General features: G+C 40.3%; 1 protein-coding gene across 1 annotated transcript in view; it reads right to left on the reverse strand.

Moving 5' to 3' along the window:
• Positions 1 to 20,456, reverse strand: part of FANK1 (fibronectin type III and ankyrin repeat domains 1) — a 67,051-nt gene that overhangs the window by 25,200 nt on the left and 21,395 nt on the right. The window contains 2 exon segments of the mRNA XM_038411766.2: positions 1,072 to 1,196; positions 3,359 to 3,536. Of these exon segments, the coding sequence (XP_038267694.1) occupies positions 1,072 to 1,196; positions 3,359 to 3,536 (303 nt within the window).

Raw genomic sequence — 20,456 nt, forward strand, 5'->3', positions numbered from 1 at the left:
AGTTGCTTTTCTGATTTATTAAACCACTATCCAACTGAATGCAAATTAGAAACGTAGAGACAGTCTGTTTTCATGTGCACAGACTATTTTATAAATGAGTTAATGGAAAATAGGTTAAGTGAGCATGTACCTCTTGTGGCCCTTTCTCTGTAACTCATAAATTTGGAACACATCCTTCACTGATTAAAGTATTTTTGATATCACACTCACTGACGTTTCCTTTCTAAACACAGGAAGCAAGAGATAGATTATGTCATGAGTGTTTGCTGTCCCTTCTCCCGTTAAACCTTCTTTCAAATCTCCAGATCTGCTCTCCCCTTTTCAAACCCCAATTCATACCATCTCTGCTCTGAAGGCCATCTCTGTGACCATACCTCCTCCACACTGAACTTCAATCTCACCACACTCCTACTTATACCACCCTCTCTTAAACAGAGCCTCAAGCCACCTATATCCTTCCATCCTTGAGTCAGCTCTCCCACACAAAACCCTCCTCCCTCCGATTCTTTCCCGTGCTACTCTCCAGTGAGACAATCCAAACCACAGAGTTCCATGACCCACTCTCTCTGACACAGAGACATTCTCTAGCCTTTCCTGAAACATGTGGCTGACAGACTCAGATGTATTTTCTGTTCTTCCTCTTTAAGAGACAGATCTTTATTTCAGTTTGAGAATAAGCCTTATTTTGAATTTAAGTGAAGTGAGTGAAAAAAGAAATCACAGTAGCATTTGATGGAACTAGTAACACTTCTGGCCTATTCTCTACTCCAACAGTTTGGGTCTGAATAACATGAAGAGGAAATTGAAATAGCACACTATATTTTGTAAAATGAAACTACTATTTTAGAGAATACAGAACTACTCAGTCTGTAGGTGACTCATAACCCATAATACTCTTAGAATAAGTAGTAAACATATGTAATATATTTATGTTTACAAAATATACATTTCAATTTTTGTGAATTCCTAATACAGTTTTCAATTCAACCGCTATTTTATATCAATTTTTAAAAAAATAGTATGGAATTTTGTAATTTTTGTCACCTTATAATAAATTAAGTCTGTACTTACTAGTAGTGGATACAGAGATAGCAGGACTATAAGCACACTCCCCTGTAGGACTAGTGATCTTTAGTCGAAATCTGTAGGTTGTTCTCGGCTCAAGACCTTCCACGACATGTTGTCTAGCATATCCCCTAAAAAATTTCTTATATAATAATTCAGACAGTATTTTTCAAACATTTTGGCAAACAACATTTAAGCATAATGTCCTGATGCATAACAGCTCAAGCAAAAATGCACATACAATTTTACACCACTGCTCCCATGTTGATCTATCTTCAGGATCTAGACCATATGGCTGTGTCTACATAAGGAAAGTTTCTGCAATATAAGCTAAGTTGTGAATTTAAACCAATAAAGTTATACTGATATAAATCCAGTAAGGACACACTTATTCCAGGACAAGAATGACTTTTTTCAGTTTATTTTATGTCACTTGGGAAAGGATTTAAGTAAACTGAAAAAAAAAACCCACTCTTATACTGGACCAAAAGCATCCACACAGGGGATGACTATACCTATATAACTATATCAATATAACTGGTAAAACTTTCCCATGTTGACAAAAGCCTAAAGTGCACATGTAAATTAAATATTTTCAGATGGAAACTGCTCATTAGAAGCATAAACAGCCATTTGCCTACACAAATGCCTAACCTGTGCATGCAGTTGCTGCAAATGTATCTGAAAATTAGGCAAAGATCTGTGTGCATCTTTAAAAACCCGGCACTGAAAATATACAGTTTTATTGTCATTTATAGCTTAAATACATTTTGCAGCAGTAATACCCCAATGGAAAAAAACAGGTGTCTAATAAGTTTCTTTTACATAACAAATACAAAGTGAAAAAGTGTTAATTAACTATTTACAAGAATTCTAGAGAGTCTGCCCTTTGACACCTACTGCATCCAAGATGCAAAATTTCTACTTCTAAAAAATGCTATAATTATTAGAATTTTCTTCCCAAAACCCAGTGTCTTAAAAACATTTTAATTTTAAAATATATTAAATGTGAAAGAAACTGCTCTGGCGGAGCATAAAAAGTCAGTATTAATACAGTCTAATTCTGCCACCTAGTGACAAATCTTACACTGTAAAGTTTTCTAAAGATTGGGAACTATATTATATGTCACTGAAGAATCTGGAGTCAGTGCAGCATGCCATACAACAGCGCAATGCAAGAGGCTTGAGTTAAGAAGTGACTAATCTTAAGAAGTTTAATCTCCTGGGGTTTTAGGGGAAGGCAAGTTGTAATGTGAAGAACAGCACACATCATCAGTCCTTGGACTGCTTTACAAACAAGCTGCTCATCTTACAGATCTTATATTGGTGTCCGTTGATATACAGATATGAGCAAAAGTGAAGGGATGGAGCAGATCCTACATCCTCTGCCCTCTAACCCTAACATCCCTAATCACTCTTAGCATCATTTTAGCCCCTTACTCCTACAGAGGCAAGTTCTGCAGTTTGCTAACTAATCATTATTCAAGTTAGGTGCAATGTGGAAGGGAAATAAAGGAATTCAGTGCTCATTTTGTGGGATGAAGCCACTTTGGGGGGATGGCTATGCCCCTCTCCCACATTTTGCCTATACAGACCATAACCCATAGAAAGAAGAGAGAGGAAAAGAGAGGTCATTCCTAATAATATTAAATATAGTCTCATGGGAATTGGTCATCTTCTCCCAGATGATAGTACCACTTCGGAGCTGTCAGGCAGCAGGTTGCATGGTAAGTTTAGTTTTATTTCAGCTATCAGTTAGCCAAGCAGAATCCACACACACACCCTCTCTCTCTCACACACACACAGACACTTTGAAATTCTGGCCCCAGTGGAGCCAATGGAAGTTTTGCCACTGACTTCATGGGGGGGCCAGGATTTCAACCATTGTCTCTGACATACTGACAGCCATATATAGCTGTTAAGGGGACAGTCACTAATTATGATCAAGGGAAGTGAATGGAAATTAACAGCCATGTAGGTGTTACTCAGTTGCTTCAGGTGTGCACCCCTCATGATCAAAGCAAGGTGGAGCAGAGTAACAACACACTCTTTTTTTTACAACAATTATTGGTCATAAGTGGTATTACCTCAAAAATTGTGTTTATATTAAGTAATTTATTCAAAAGAAATTAGATTTAAAAATTGAATGAAAAATGTAATAGTTTTTCAGAACATAAACAAAAACAACATTGCCACCATAATAAATATTTAGCGTTTCACCACCATTTTCATCTTCAAAATGCTTTGCAACCCATAACTTATTAAGATAAAACTTCATTAACATTTCACCTACGTATAAATGGTGCCATAGGTATGTAATTTGGGGTCCTCTTCTTCAATTGACATCTTTAGCCATTGCTCTTGAGGTCCTTTTCTTTGTGCTATATTTTCCAAATCCCAAGAGAGTTGAATGCTGTGATGGGTCACCTCACCTACAACTGGAGGATGTGGTTTTGGGGTAGTACGTTTTCCTAAAAAATATTTCAAAATGTTATTTCTACAACATAGAATGTAAAAAGATCTTCATATGTGTGAAACTGCATTTTAGGTGTTCATTGATTAGTTTTGTTATTTCTATTTTGATTAAGATCTTGCATTTTTCAAATATTTTTGACATATATCCAATTTACCCAAGAGTACACACTCATGTATAGAGAAGAACACTCTTAAATTTTGCATCCCTTTATCCTGCAGATAAGATCATATTTTAACTCATCACTTGACAGGGAAATAATACACAATTATTGTGCAAAGATTATTTTAAAAACATAATGCTGAGTTAGTGCAGTGGACATATATGTAGTTTGAAGTGTGTCCTGAATGTGTTTTAAGTACACTACAGTTTGTACATGAAAATAAACTAAAGAAGGAGAGTTCTCTACAACATCCAAGATGCCAAAAGTTTTGGAACACATTTTTAGGAAGCCTACAATGTTACAGTTTATCAATAGTGAAGTGTCCCAAGTCACAAAACAAAAAAGTCTAAGAATAAAAATATAATAACCAATGAATTAGGCTAAGATTTCAGAAGTTACATACACGTAGTTAACATTATGCTCATTTAGACTAATCAGTGAAAGTCCCTTATAATTTGTTTCTGTTCTATTTTAAACGCCCTTCACATATACAGTCTAAGGAACATACTGACACTATTTCAAATTGTTTATTAAATGTTCAAGGGATGATGTCTCTCATGCTATCTGGAGTGGCTCAAAACTGAGTGCCTATCTCAGGGCAGATGGTCAGAAAACAGGATAGACACCCCAAGCTGGTATGTTCTATCATTAGATTTCATCAAACCAGTAACAAATATGAATTCCTGGGTTACTATACCAGTTTTATCATGGAGTCATAGACTTAGACTCTACAATCTATCTTGCCAAGGAAACTGAACTTTGTGATAAAAGTTTACTTAAACCAAAAATCAAACCACATCAGGCTGCTCCCAGTCTCAAGAGACCAATCACTTACCCCAGATCTTACACAAAAGACAACACTGGTAGCCAATTTTACAGGTAAAATATATATAAAAGGTGAGTCACAGTTTGAGATTCCAAATGGTGGCAGTGACATTATACCTGCCAGTCTCCCAAAAATCTTTCAGGGCTACCCAGAATAACTCTGGGAATCTCTGTCTTCTTGTTCAGTTTTTCTGCCCTGTTCGAATACAAACAGTTCAGAGATGCAGGTGTTTTCCTCGAATCCATATTTTAAAGTTTCTTCTGACAGAAAGCAAGCTGACAGTGTCTCTCCCCACATGGGCTTTTCTTTTGATGACGGTGAATGAGGAAAGCACTTTGAGTCTCTGACCTTCAGTCTTCGCACACCATGGCCACTTGCTTTGAAATTAGCCTTTTTGCTGTTAAAGTTTTTCATTTGCATTTCATAAGGCTTCTTTCTTGTCTGACGATTTATTCAGTTATACGGATACTTACAATGTAGATGTTTGCTATTATATTATAACATGACACACAAGCAAAACAATACAATACATGAAAGATCCCATTAGTTTTCATGTAGTTTAAACACCAAATATACTCTTTTTATACATTTAACAATTACTTTGATCTATATTAATACACAAGTGAATTGACCTGATTACACTCTGGCATGACCTGGTCTACTAGCATCACAATGTCAATCATCTCTTCAGCACTATGAGTGAGCAACTGCTGAATAAACCAATACAAGTTTTTTCTCAAGTTTTGAGTTTTTCAGTTGTGTAGAGGTAGGTTCTTGTCCTGAAGAGAGACTAACTGCAGCAAAAAGAGAGAGAGAAAGAGTGGGGACTCAAGACTATTTTAGTCATACATCTGAACCTGGCTTAACTGTGGGAAGCAATGTATAACAAAGAACCAAAAAAGTACACAAAAATTATTTATGCAGGAAACTTAAAAATTACATGGGATTCATTTCTTTAGTGTAAATGAGTTTATCAGCTGTTTCTTAATTATTTGGTTTTGATGAAGATAATTTCCAAAAATAAAGATGAGGGACACTAAATTTGTGCAGATCATAGGTGACCCTGGATCTAAAATGAATGACATCCCTTGAAATCAGGGATATTTAAGAGGTAAGGACCTGGTACCCGAGACTAAAAATACAATTAAAACTGGTTCAAGTCCTTGTCTCTGACCACCAGCAGTCACTGCTCCAGCTGAGCAACCAGAGAGTTCCATTTTGCTACCGTCATTGCCCTCCTCATTTTTTTCCATAAACCGGAGGCAGCTACAAACAGCAGCAGCTTCAGCTAGCCTCCACATTAATGGAGCTGTAATCCTATCACGTATCCCACAATGTGGAGAATGACAATGAGATTCTTCAGGGAAATGGGAGAAAAAGGGGAACTGTTAAACCCTGTGTGGAGGCGGAAAGAGGAAAACAGGACTCTGAGAGGGGAGGAGGGCGAGAAACAGGGAGAGAAGATGAATATTATACTGGGGATAGGCAAAGATAAAAGGGGACCCAGCAAAGGTGGCAGAGGGAGAGTGGAAAGAGGGAAACACTATACTGAGGGATAATTTGGGAGAGGGAGAAGGTGATTAGCGCCCCCATAAAGTTGCCAAAATGAGAGAGCAAAGTTATTGGCTGCCTGAATCGCACTAGGTAGGATAACAGGTTGCTAGGTTTTTCCCCAGTGAGTTAGGGCCTAAATGGAGAAAGGTGATTTTGTGGGAGAAGATCACAAAATATTAGGGGGAATCTATGGATTCAGTTTCACATTTTGGAATGTTTACTTCATCTCAGAACTTTTGTAGTTTTGTGTGTGCTACATGGAGGTCAAAAAGTCTATAGTGCCAGCAGTATAACACTGTGATGAAACAACACACACTGAGGCAATATCAAAAGTCTACATACATTGAATGTAAGATTTAGTGGATTTCTGGCTTGGTAGAAGAGCAGCTCTTTAAGAAAACTGGATTAGTTTTGAAGTTTTAAAAGACAAAATATTTTTATTTTTAAAACCCATATTCACCAGAATATGCACTTGACCCTCTAGTATCTTAGGGACCAGCTATATGGAAATTGTTCCTAGCAAAAATATTAATATGCTGGCAATTATGAATGTAAAATGAACTCAACTTCAGCATGAGGTTTTCTTAGAATATTTTCAATAATACCATTATGAACAAATAGTTTCTCCATAATTAAGACTGCAAACAGGATTTCATTACAATAAGGTGATTTTCACATGCATTACTCTTAAAATTCAAGACTCTGTTATGTAGGCTAAGTCCCAGGCTGTAACAGTTTTTTTTTCCACTAAATCTGAAGGAAATTCAGAGAGACACTTTTGGAGTTAAACAGCTAAAATGGATGTAGGGGATCGAGCGGTGCAGGAGGGTGGGGCTTGTCAGGGTGAAGGTTTTGAGTGGAGCTCAGTGGGGGTGGTCTGGGTGCAAGGGTGTGGGTCAGGAGGCAGGGGTTCTGGATGCAGGGGGCTCCAGATGCAGGGGTTGAGGTTCAAGGGGGTGGGGGTCAGGTATGGAGGGTCTAGGGGGGTTCTGGATGTACTGGGAGAGGCTTGGCGAGGGTGTCTGGGTACCAGAAGTCCAGATGCGTGGGGACTGGGCAGATGGAGGAGCAGCTCCCCATACAGTGACCCCTCCCCCCACAGCTGAGGAGCGATGGGGCAGGAAGCAGGGGAGGATGCTGAGCTTCCTGCAGCTGGGGGAGGTTTCTTGTGGTGGTTCTGACAGCCCCAGCCACTCCTTGCAGGGGAAGTGGAAGTCCCATCCTCTCCTGCCTCCAGCCCAGCCAGGACTGGCAGCTAATCCCAAGGTAGGAGCCACTGGCTGGGGTGTCCTCAGCCTTGCAGTGATTTCTCTCTCCATGGCTACTCCAGGTGCCTGAAATGATGTACCTGTGCAACTAGGGAGTGGTGCATGACTGCTCTTGCAGATTCCCTTTGCTTCCCTGTCAGAGAGTCATTTTTCTGCAGGGAAGCAAAGAAATCTGCGGGGGACATGAATTCTGCTCATGTGCAGTGGTGTAGAATTTCCCCAGGAGTAAATTACTGTGCATATAATAATACTTTATTTATAAAATAAAATGGAAAAAATTCTCACTCTTAGCCATTAATAAAATGTACATCACAGAAGTCAATAGCAAAAAAAGTTTACAAAAAGCATACACATTGATGATGTTCTCAGTGTCAAAACTCTTGTAGAAAATTATGCGTGAGGTCTTTTTTTTTTGCCCCTCTCAAAAGAGAGACAGTTACTTACCTGTACTGTAACTGTTGTTCTTCAAGATGTGGGTGCACACAAGTATTCCACTCAGGTGTGTGTGTTCCCAGCACACCAAAGTCAGAGAATTTTGCCAAGCAGTACCCATACAGGCAGTGCATGTGCCAATACCTTGGCTATATAAGGGTGGAGCTGTCCCGCACCCCCCAATTCCTTTGCACCAAAATCCCCCACTGGAGACTCTAATGCAAAGGGACAGAGGGTGGATCATAGAATATATGTCTGTACCCACATCTAAAAGGAACAGCAGTTACAATACAGGTAAGTAACAATCTTTTCTTCTTCGAGTGGTTGCAGTCATGCACTCCACCCATGTGCACAAGCAGTTCCAGCAGGAAGTGGGCTTGGAGTCTATTTGAACAGTGAGTGCAGGACTGCCTTCCCAAGGTTTGCATCCGATCTTCATGTTACGGTGACAGCATAATGTCTAGCAAAAGTATGCACAGAGGACCACATTGCAGCCCTGCAGATATCTGCTATGGAGACATCGCTCAGGAATGCAGCTGATGTGCCTGAGCTCTCGTTCAATAAGCAATGACTGTGGAGGTGTCAGCTGAGCCCACTCCATAAGACATGGTAATAGAGGCGGTTATCCATTTGGAAATGGTCTGAACAGAGACCTGTTGTCCCTTCATCCACTCAGTGTAGGACTCAGAGTCAAGGTGACAAACAAAACAGCTTGGTCATTTCTAAATAAAATGCTAAACATCACCTGACATCTAAATTATATAAGAGCTGCTCCTTTGCACTTGAATGTGATTTGGGAAAACATACAGATAAGTAAATAACCTGGTTAAGGTGAAACTAAGATACCACTTGGGCAAAAAAAAATTGAGTGTGGTTTTAAAGCCACCTTGTCCTTGAAGGACTGAGTGCAAGAAGGATCTGCCATTAAGGCCTACAATTCACTAATTCTTCTTGTAGATGTTACAGCCAAAAGGAAGGCTATCTTGAGTGAGGAGAGCCCATTAACATGTCACAATTGGCTCAACCAGTGTCCTATCAGTGCTCCTAAAACTGTATTAAGGTCCCTTGATTGCACCATTTCCTTCACTGGCGGAAAAAGATGGATAATCTCCTTGAAAAACCTCACCAAAGAGCTTAAGAATACCAACATTCCTTGAATGGGAGAATGGAAAGTGGAGACTGCCACCAAGTGAACCCTCAAGGAGCTCAGAGCTAGGCCTGAAGTTTTCAAAAGCAGCAAACAATCCAAACTGTCCTAAATCCACACTAACATAGCCTGAATTTGCTGCCCAAATCAAAAAACATTTCCTTAGACAAGTAGGTGGCTCTCATGGCCAGTTTTCTACTAGTAAGGAGAATACTTCTGTTTCCAAGAACTGCTTCTCTTCATCTAGCCATGCAGCATCCAGACAGTGAGGTACAGACTGCTCAAAGTGAACTGAACAACCTGGCAATGATGTTGAGTGAGTAGATCAGGAAGAAGAGGGAGAGGCTTGGGAAGTTGAGCCAATAGACAGAGGAGGCTGAAAAACCAACATTGCCTCGACCATGCTGGTGAAATCAGAATTAGCTTGGCATGATCCAAATTTGAGCTTGAGGGTAACCTGAGAGGAATGGGGGGGGGGGGTGGAGGGAAGGCATATATCAGGCTCCCATCCCAATTCAGATGGATGGCATTGGTAAGAGACACTGAGCTTAGTCCAAGGGTGGCCAACCTATGGCTCCAGAGCCACATGCGGCTCTTCAGAAGTTAATATGCGGCTCCTTTTATAGGCACCGACTCCAAGGCTGGAGCTACAGGTGCCACCTTTCCAATGTGCCGGGGGGTGCTCACTGCTCAACCCCTAGCTCTGCCATAGGCCCTGTCCCCACTCCACCTCTTCCTGCCTCCTCCCCGAGCCTGCCGTGCCCTTGCTCCTCCCCCCAGAGCCTCCTGCACGCCACAAAACAGCTGATCGGCAGGGTTGCCGGTGGGTGGGAGGCGCTGGGAGCGGAAGGCTGGGGAAGATGATGGAGGGCTGCTGATTTATTACTATGGCTCTTTGGCAGTGTACATTGGTAAATTCTGGCTCCTTCTCAGGCTCAAGGTGGCCACCCTGGCTTAGTCCTAGTTTAGGACAGAACTAATGATATTTTCTTTGGCCCGCTGTTGAAAACAAGTCTATGGAAGGGATGTCCCATCACAGACAAATGGACCTGAATACACTGTTCTTTAGAGACCACTTGTGGTTGATCGAAAACAACCTAGTAAGTGGGTATATCATCTTCCTTGATGCAGAGATGTCACATCTTTATTGCTACCTGACAAAACTGATTAGAGCAGGCACCCTCCTGCTTGTTCACGTAATACACTGCAGTGGTATCATCAGTGAGAATATGGATTGCCATTGCCTAGATGTGAACCCAAAAAACACCAACATGCATTGTATATTGCTCAAAATTCCAGCAGGCTGATATAAGCTTCTGACCACAGCCTCTGAATTTTTAATGTTCCAAAATGTTCTCCCAACCTATTGTGGAGGCATCAGTAACCACTGTTTTGGCTGGTGGAGGGTGGGAAAAGGAGACATCCTGCCACACGTTGTTGTATTCCATCCACCACTGTAAATAATGCAGTTTCTCTGGGCACCCAAACAAGGGTGTTCAGCAGCTGGCAACTCGGGCAATAGACTAACTTCAGCCACTACAGAAGAAGGCGAAGGCACAATCTCGCGTACTGAATTATGTACATGCATGCGGCCATATGGCCCAGTAACCTCAGGCATACACAGATTGTGGTCAAAGGGTGCAAAATGGAGGCCCTGACAAAATTATCTGGAACTGTTCATATGGAAGAAAGATACTCCAAATTTGAGGGCCTATCAGGGACCCAATGAACTCTATTTTTTGAGTTGGCTGCAAAGTTGATTTGCCCCTGTTTAAGATTAGACCTAGTCGATCAAAAAAAATTCTAGCATGAACTTGACATGACCGAGAACTCGTTTCTTGGATGAGCCTCTCAGTAGCCAATTGTCCAGGTATGGGAAGACATGAATTCCCCTTCTCCAGCCACCACTGGCATACACATGGTAAAGACATGGGGCTGATGACAGGCCAAAGGAGAGGAGAGTTAATGGTGGCCGACGATGATGAATCTGAGGAACTTCCTGTGGCCTGAGAAGATTGTCACATGAAAATAAGCATCCTGGAAATTGAGAGCAGCAAACCAATTGCTGTGTTTCAAAGCGGGGAGAACAGTAGCCAGGGTAACAATGTGGAATCTCATATGCTTAAAGTGTTGAGTGCAGAGATAAAGGATGAGTCTTATTCTTCCCTTGGATTTTGGGATCAGGAAGTACCAGAAATAAAACTTCTTTCCACGAAGGTGATGAGGAACCTCCTCTATAGTCCCCAGAGTACCCAGCATCTATACCACCTGCAAAAGCAGTGACTCATGAGAGGAGTGCCTGAAGAGGGCCTAATAGGGTAGCAGGATGGGAGTGGGGAATGGAATGGCATAACCCAACCCCATGGTACTTAGGACCCCTCTGTCTATAGTTATTGTCTCCCAACCACCATAGAAGCAAGACAGCCCAAATAGCTGGTGCACGGATATGACACTGACAACTACAGTGCTGCTCTCGAAATGACCATCAAACAGACTGTCTAGCAGAAGCAGGAGGAGGAGGAAGGGCCATTGGACTAAACCTAGACACAGAAGGTTTCCTTCTGTGTGATTTGTGCCCCTTTCTGGGGAAATCTTGCTGCCTCACAGAGTAGGAGGATTGATGGAATTATCACTGAGGACACTACTGCTGTTGGTTCACACAATGCAATCTCTTTATGGCCTGTGTATAAATTCCGATGAGTATAAAGTGACCTGGGAATAAAAGAATGTAATGTCTCCTCAGTTTCCTGTGAATAGAAGGCAATCAAATGGCAAGCCCTCTATGCTTCCCTGGATCTCAGGAGCTATGCAAGAATTCTGGGACCATGAGATTCTTCTCATTATTACAGTCAAGGCCATGAGCCCGGATGAAGCATCTGCTATACCCAGGGCTAATTATAAGAATGTCTTGAGCGCTAAATGGCCTTCCATACAAAGGCCATAATTTCCTCTGGTTCACCACTTTTGGACGTGGCATCCAATTCACAAATCCTACTTCAATAACAGAGCTTGCTGTCTTGCAAAGCACATCTGCAAGGAGGAAATCAAGTAAACCCTTTCTCCCAATTAAATCTAGCCTTTTGAACTCCTTTTCTTTAGGCGCAGATTTATATCTTCCCTGTCTTGCTTGCTCGCTCATTTGCCACTGTCACAACCAGGAAATTTGGAGCTGGATGAGAGGGGGAAAAAAAAAAGACTCAAAACCCTGCACTGGCACATAATATGCTTTGCTGTGGGCTTTAGCAGAGCTGGGGTATTCCATATAGATTTAGCAAGTTCTAGTATTCCTTCATTATAGGAAAAGCAACTTCCCCAGGAGCCAATAGCTGGAGGATATCTACCAATTTATGGATCTTCTCCCGTAGAAACTAGCCTGAATACCTCGGGCTGTTCCAGGTGCCAGAACAGATAACGATACAATCTGAAGTCTTTTGGTAATGGAGATAAGGACTTGGGTTCATTGTGTCATCTGGTGATAGGGAGGAAGATGTAGTTAGGATCAGTGGAATCCCCTGAGCAGTGACTTTTGACTGCCCTAAAGTTCAGGATGCCTATCGCAGAGGACCACCTCTGCCAATGGCTGAAGTCTGGTGGTTCCTGGGGGGGGCCCACTGGAGATATAGGTGATCTCATCCTAGAGTGATCAGACAACTTGGATTTTGCCAAACAAAAGGACTTCCCGGAATTCCATGGAAGCCACCGTACATAAGGCATACTACCTGACAGCCAGAAAGAACTAGGTTCAGGTTCCATGTCTCTTCTGTGAGAAAGGTACTGATCCCGGTACCAACTATGACTCCTGTTATGTTCGATGACCCTTCAAGTTCAAGAGCAAGATGGGGAAAAGGTGGGAGATGAGCTCAACTGGAGGATCCCTCCAAATAGTTTGATGGTGGTGGTGAGGCTGCTCCTAAACACTCCATTGGAGTGGGCCACATAAAACAAGCAAGACTATCCATGGCCCCAACCTCACAGGGCCATCACTACTGAGGGAACAGTCAATTGTTCCTTTCCCCAAGGAATGGTCCCCTGGATCCACATTCCTTCGCAGCCTACCAAATTCATGAGATGCTTCTCACTTTGTTCACGGATAGTTATGGAGCTTAAAAGCTCAGCAGACTCAATACATGTGATGATTTCATGATCAGCCTTAGTCTGTGCTGAGCTTTGAAGCACCATGTGGACAAGAGCAATTGGGAGAAAGTTGGAAAGAAGGCCTGTAGAGGTGGGAAGGACAGAAGGACAGACACCCTTCAGCTCATGAAAGTTAGCAGGTATGAGTGAAGAAATGAAACAATCAGTTTTAAGAGATTCTTATATAATCTCTCTGCTACCATAAATTCTTGGGTCAAAATTAGGACACTCTTGCAAAATACTTTTCTAATCATTCCTTTTTATACTCTGTGGAGGATTTTACTCCATACCTAAAAAGATTCCTCTTCCATGCTTCTCACTCACAAGTCAGTGTCAAGACCACTTTCCTTGGCTAAACAGGGATAGCTACTTCTTCCTGAGCCCCTCCGTCCACTGCCAAGTTTTATATATATATGTCTCCTGCCTCTCCCCGGGAAACCGGAGGACAGTCTGGACATCTAACCTTGGTCTCTCATGAGACAAAACTTGTTAACTACACAACCACCACATTTCTTTCTGTACTTCCAGTAAAATTTATTTACCGCACTAAGATTGACATTTTTACACTGTCTCTGCACAGCAGCTGGAACTCTACAACTATGGTCAAGTGCTCAATAACCTGCTTTCATTTTCTCTGGTGTTGTCACCAATTAATTGGTACAGAGTGAATCCAAGCCCCCCCCCAAAAAAAAGTTAACTCCAAAAAGGAATGTAAGATAAGAACTCTAAAGGATGGATAAGCAAACACTTAGAGACCTGAGGCAATATATTAAGAGACTGACGTCACAAAATGCAGTATATATTCAATGTACAACCACATGTCAGGAAGATTGTCACCACACCTATATCAAAGTATCACCAGTTGTGGTTTCTTTAGGACTGTGTGTCATGTTTATGCTTTTGCAAGTTAGAAATTTAACACTAAAAAATGAACTTATTTTGTGTAGTTTAAAAAAAAACTCTAAAATGATAACTCACAGGTAGTGGTATAACGTATGTTCACTTTTGTCGGTGCTGTCTAAATACCCATAAATACAATTTATGCACTACACAGGCCATATCATCCACATATTAGAAGTACAGTAGAAATATACATGGGGAAAAACAGGGTGGATTTTTTTCCCCCACCAAAAAAAATTTATATATAATATGGTTTCAGTGTAGTAAGGCGGTTGGTTACAATGCTCAGGCCAAACACAAGTTTAGGGGATACAATAATCCAGTGACCTTTGCTTTTCACATTAAATTTCTATTTGTTAATTTTCCAAGAAAAGGTTTGCATGGTTCATTTTACACAGCAAAAGCACTTTGGGGCCTTAAAGCTTGTCTTTGCTTATATTTTCCTTTGTTGGAGAATAATTTCCACAGTGTTTGCACTAATTTGTTTATTCGAGCTCTGTACAAACAGTGGAAGGTGACTTGGGGTTTACAGAGGCAATGAATCATTTACTGTTTGGTCAATATGTCAGTCTGTAAGAGACTGGTTGTAAATAAATACATTTCATATGAAATATTGATTCAACAGTTTAGGTATATATACCTTTATGAAGCTCGCCCAAAATTAAAATCAATTTTCATTTATATTTTCAATGTTGTGAGATATTCTTGTGGTTATGAAACTATGATCAGAAAATAAGTACCATTTTCTGACAGTCAGTCATTCATATTGCACCATAGTAAAGGAATAAAGAATAGGATTCCTTTCTTTATTCGATGAGTAAACATAAAACTCATTAAGTTCAACAAGAATTACACATACAAATCAAGGGAAGACTACATTATACCCTTGCACTCTTTTATACAAGCCTTTTAAATTGTATCAATTAATTAAACTACTTCTCTCAGAATATTTTCACAATCAGTAAATGTTAATTCCAGACTATCTCAATTTAAAATGATGATATGGTAACTGGAATGCTAGTTTTAATCAAACGTTTGTTTTTAAAATTAATACAGAATAAAAAGAAACTCAGACTGTAATTAGATATTTTACAAGCCGGTAAAAGTAATAGGGGCGGGAAGCAAGCAGTTCTTTCCCATATTCACAACTACTATTTCTCTAACCTATCAGCAAATGTTAAGAAAGAAAGGTAACTAGGCACCTTCATCAAATAGTACAGAATCATAAAGAAGAGGCCATCACCTCTTGACTTAAATTGAATATTATACATTTTCACCCTAAGAATCTGGTACAGAACCTAGAAAAAGTTTGACATTCTGAAAGACAATTTATCTCCTCCTCACTTCTTTAAGGAACAATCCCAATCCAGCTATCCATGTCCTCTCAACAAAGTAATTTGGCACAAGTAAGGTTTAATGTAATAAAAATACTTGATAACACAAAACTCTTTCGCTCTATTCAATGCAATTGTACAAAATGTTGTCTAACATACCAAACATTTTATATTCTATTGTCTTTGAAGAGCTATGCCTATTTTCAAACTACGAACAGTTAAAACATTATTCTTATTTTAAGCAACTTGGCATGGAGCACATACTGGCCATTGATCCTGGGCGTGCCATGTAAATTTTCAAATTAGTCCTGTGAAATTACCATTGGCAACTAACAAAAGCAATTTTATTGCTTATTTGCTGCCTAAAAGAACATTATCTGTCAGTATGACAGCAAGTGATACTATAGTTTCACTGGATGGATTTGTTGGCATTTTAAAAAAAATCTCAAGACAAATAAACGGTAATATAATCTAAGTTTACTGTCCCATCTTTTGAGAAATCTACATTGAATGAAGAGCTCAGCCAGAAACAGGATTTGTAATATGCATGACAAGTATTGATGTGTTAAATGCTTATCACTTCCATGGATAAAGTGCAATCTATAATACAGTTATTCTCCAAATACTGATTTACTTTGGGCTCATTTAACACCTGACAATATGTTTCTATTTTTTATATACATATATATACACACACATATAATAAAAATACACACATATATATAGCTAAGCATATAAATACATATCTCATTTTCATGAACATTAGATGTGTTGTACAGTAGGTCAGCCAGCCAGAGGCCAGAAAGGCCAAACAGTCTTACCCAATTAATACAAAACTCAATCTCTTGGTTTAATTTATTTTTTAGGTCTTTGTGTGTGTGTGTGTCACAAACACTACTGCCACAGAAACTTGAAGCAGGATTTTCTAGGCCACAAGCGGAAACTAAACTAGAAACCTACTCCACGTAGGAGTTTTCTTAAATCCTCAGATGGAAGTTGCTTTAACAAAAAAAAAAATACTAAATTCTCTCAATTTCCTCAGACACATACGGTGAACGACAAAAAGACAGAAACAACAGACCTTATGAAACACTATATTTGCTAGGGAGAGCTGTACTAGGAAACATCAGATCAGCTTTTTAAAAGATATTTTTTAAATCCAACAGCCAGAATCTAAAGTTACTCATTCTTGTAATCTCTTGCTACAAATTCAATTTTGGAGTTTACTTTTAACTTCTCTGGAGACAGCTGAAACTCATGAATAACCTGAAATAAAATAGACCTGAGCCTCCCTTTTAATGTCAATTTTTTTAATTACTTAAACAAATTACTTTAGCAGAATTATTCAACATTTAAGGATTTCCTCGCTTTGCATGATCAGTTATTCCTTCTTTGAATCTGATATCTGAATCAGGAAAGGAAAAATAAGAGGGGGAAAAAAATCAAGACTAAGGGCTAGACTTTCCTATACTTAAAGATTCATAGATACTAAGGTCAGAAGGGACCATTCTGATCATCTAGTCCGACCTCCTGCACAATGCAGGCCACAGAATCTCATCCACCCACTCCTACAAAAAACCTCACCTATGTCTGAGCTATTGAAGTCCTCAAATCGTGGTTTAAAGACTTCAAGGAGCAGAGAATCCTCCCTCAAGTCACCCATGCCCCATGCTACAGAGGAAGGCAAAAACCCTCCAGGGCCTCTCCAATCTGCCCTGGAGGAAAATTCCTTCCCGACCCCAAATATGGCGATCAGCTAAACCCTGAGCATATGGGCAAGATTCACCAGCCAGATACTACAGAAAATTCTTTCCTGGGTAACTCAGATCGCACTCATCTAATATCCCATCTCAGGGGATTAGGCTGAATATTTAAAGATCAATTAATTAGTAAAATCACATTATCCCATCATACCATCTCCTCCATAAACTTATCAAGTAGAATCTTAAAGCCAGATAGATCTTTTGCCCCCACTGCTTCCCTTGAAAGGCTATTCCAAAACTTCACTCCTCTGATGGTTAGAAACCTTCGTCTAATTTCAAGTCTAAACTTCCTGGTGGTCATTTTATACCCATTTGTTCTTGTGTCCACATTAGTGCTGAGCTTAAATAATTCCTCCCACTCTCCGTATTTATCCCTCTGATATATTTACAGAGAGCAATCGTATCTCCCCTCAACCTTCTTTTCGTTAGGCTAAAAAAGCCAAGCTCCTTAAGTCTCCTTTCATAAGACAAGTTTTCCATTCCTCGGATCATCCTGTAGCCCTTCTCTGTATCTGCTCCAGTTTGAATTCATCCTTTTTAAACATGGGAAACCAGAACTACTTACTTGCTGTGGCAAATTTCTACCATCCTTACTCAAGCTATTTTCAATGGGACTCTCGCAGAGTATTGTGATACACATTGCAAGTAAGGGTGCCAGAATTTGGCCCTAAAAGAATAAAATCATGAAAAAGTGATAAGAATAAAAAAAGATATTCATACGAAGGGTTTAACCTTAAATTACTATATATACAAACACATACTCAGACAGCTGCAGCGGCACAGGAGCCAACAAGCAGAGCTGTAAACAGGGGACTTTGTATTGTGGTGCTTGTTTGGGGTTTGTTTTTGCTGGGGGGGGTCTTTTTGGTGTGGCTTGTGTTTCCCAGATTAACAGGAGTTAGGTGGGAAGGCTATGATGGATATGGAGGCAGCTGTGGGAGTGACTCCTGTAGTGGAAGACACAATGAGGATGACTGGATGTGGAAGCTGTGGTATGTACATGATCCTGGAGGGGAGACCTGGAAAGAGTTTTTTCTGCATAGATTCCTAGATTCATAGATACTAAGGTCAGAAGGGACCATTCTGATCATCTAGTCCGACCTCCTGCACCGCGCAGGCCACAGAATCTCACCCACCCACTCCTATGAAAAACCTCACCCATGTCTGAGCTATTGAAGTCCTTAAATCATGGTTCAAAGACTTCTCTGCTCCTTGAAGCTTCCCTCAAGTCAACCATGCCCCATGCTACAGAGGAAGGCGAAAAACCACCAGGGCCTCTTCCAATCTGCCCTAGAGGAAAATTCCTTCCCGACCCCAAATATGGCAATCAGCTAAACCCTGAGCATATGGGCAAGATTCACCAGCCAGATACCCAGGAAAGAATTTTCTATAGTAACTCAGATCCCATCCATCTAATATCCCATCTCAGGGGATTTGGCCTATTTACCCTGAATATTTAAAGATCACTTACTTACCAAAATCCCATTATCCTATCATACCATCTCCTCCATAAACTTATCGAGTAGAATCTTAAAGCCAGATAGATCTTTTGCCCCCACTGCTTCCCTTGGAAGGCTATTCCAAAACTTCACTCCTCTGATGGTTAAAAACCTTCGTCTGATTTCAAGTCTAAACTTCCTGGTGGCCAGTTTATACCCATTTGTTCTTGTGTCCACATTGGTGCTGAGCTTAAATAATTCCTCTCCCTCTCCTGTATTTATCCCTCTGATATATTTATTGAGAGCAATCATATCTCCCCTCAACCTTCTTTTAGTTAGGCTAACAAGCCAAGCTCCTTAAGTCTCCTTTCATAAGACAGTTTTCCATTCCTTGGATCATCCTAGTAGCCCTTCTCTGTACCCTGCTCCAGTTTGAATTCATCCTTTTTAAACATGGGAGACCAGAACTGCACACAGTATTCTAGGTGAGGTCTCACCAGTGCCTTGTATAACGGTACTAAAACCTCCTTATCCCTACTGGAAATGCCTCTCCTGATGCATCCCAAAACCGCATTAGCTTTTTTCACAGCCATTCACATTGGCAGCTCATAGTCATCTTATGATCAACCAATACTCCAAGGTCCTTCTCCTCTCCGTTACTTCTAATTGATGCGTCCCCAACTTATAGCTAAATTCTTGTTATTAATCCCTAAATGCATAACCTTACACTTCTCACTATTAAATTTCATCCTATTACTATTACTCCAGTATACAAGGTCATCCAGATCCTCCTGTATAATATCCCGATCCTTCTCCGAATTGGCAATACCTCCCAGCTTTGTATCATCTGCAAACTTTATTAGCACACTCCCACTTTTTGTGCCAAGGTCAGTAATAAAAAGATTAAATAAGATTGGTCCCAAAACCGATCCCTGAGGAATTCCACTGGTAACTTCCCTCCAACCTGACAGTTCGCCTTTCAGTAGGACCCGTTGCAGTCTCCCCTTTAACCAATTCCTTATCCACCTTTTGATGTTCATATTGATCCCCATCTTCTCCAATTTAACTAATAATTCCCCATGTGGCACGGTATCAAATACCTTACTGAAATCTAGGTAAATTAGATCCACTGCATTTCCTTTATCTAAAAAATCTGTTACTTTTTCAAAAAAGGAGATTAGGTTGGTTTGGCACGATCTACCTTTTGTAAAACCATGTTGTATTTTGTCCCATTACCATTGACTTCAATGTCCTTAACTAATTTCTCCTTCAAAATTTTTTCCAGGACCTTGCATACTACAGATGTCAAACTAACTGGCCTGTAGTTACCGGATCACTTTTTTTTTCCACTTTCTTAAAAATAGGAACTATATTAGCAATTCTCCAATCATTCGGTACAACTCCTGACTTTACAGATTCATTAAATTTTCTTGCTAATGGGCTTGCAATTTTAGGTGCCAATTCCTTTAATAATCTTGGATGAAGATTATCTGGGTCCCCCGATTTAGTCCCATTAAGCTGTTTCAGTTTCGCTTCTACCTCTGATATGGTAATATCTACCTCTATATCCTCCTTCCCATTTGTCATGCTACCATTATCCCCAAGATCCTCTTTAGCCTTATTAAAGACTGAGGCAAAGTATTTGTTTAGATATTGGGCCATGCCTAGATTATCTTTAACCTCCACTCCATCCTCAGTGTTCAGCGGCCCCACTTCTTCTTTCTTAGTCTTCTTATTTATATGGCTATAGAACCTTTTACTACTGGTTTTAATTCCCTTTGCAAGGTCCAACTCTACTCGACTTTTAGCCTGTCTCACTTGATCCCTACATGTTCTGACCTCAATTAGGTAGCTTTCCTTGCTGATCCCTCCCATCTTCCACTCCCTGTATGCTTTCTGCTTCTTCTTAATCACCTCTCTAAGATGCTTGGTCTACAACTCCTTCCTATGAATTTTTT

This window comes from Dermochelys coriacea, chromosome 7, assembly GCF_009764565.3.
Source record: "Dermochelys coriacea isolate rDerCor1 chromosome 7, rDerCor1.pri.v4, whole genome shotgun sequence".
Lineage (NCBI taxonomy): Eukaryota > Metazoa > Chordata > Testudines > Dermochelyidae > Dermochelys > Dermochelys coriacea.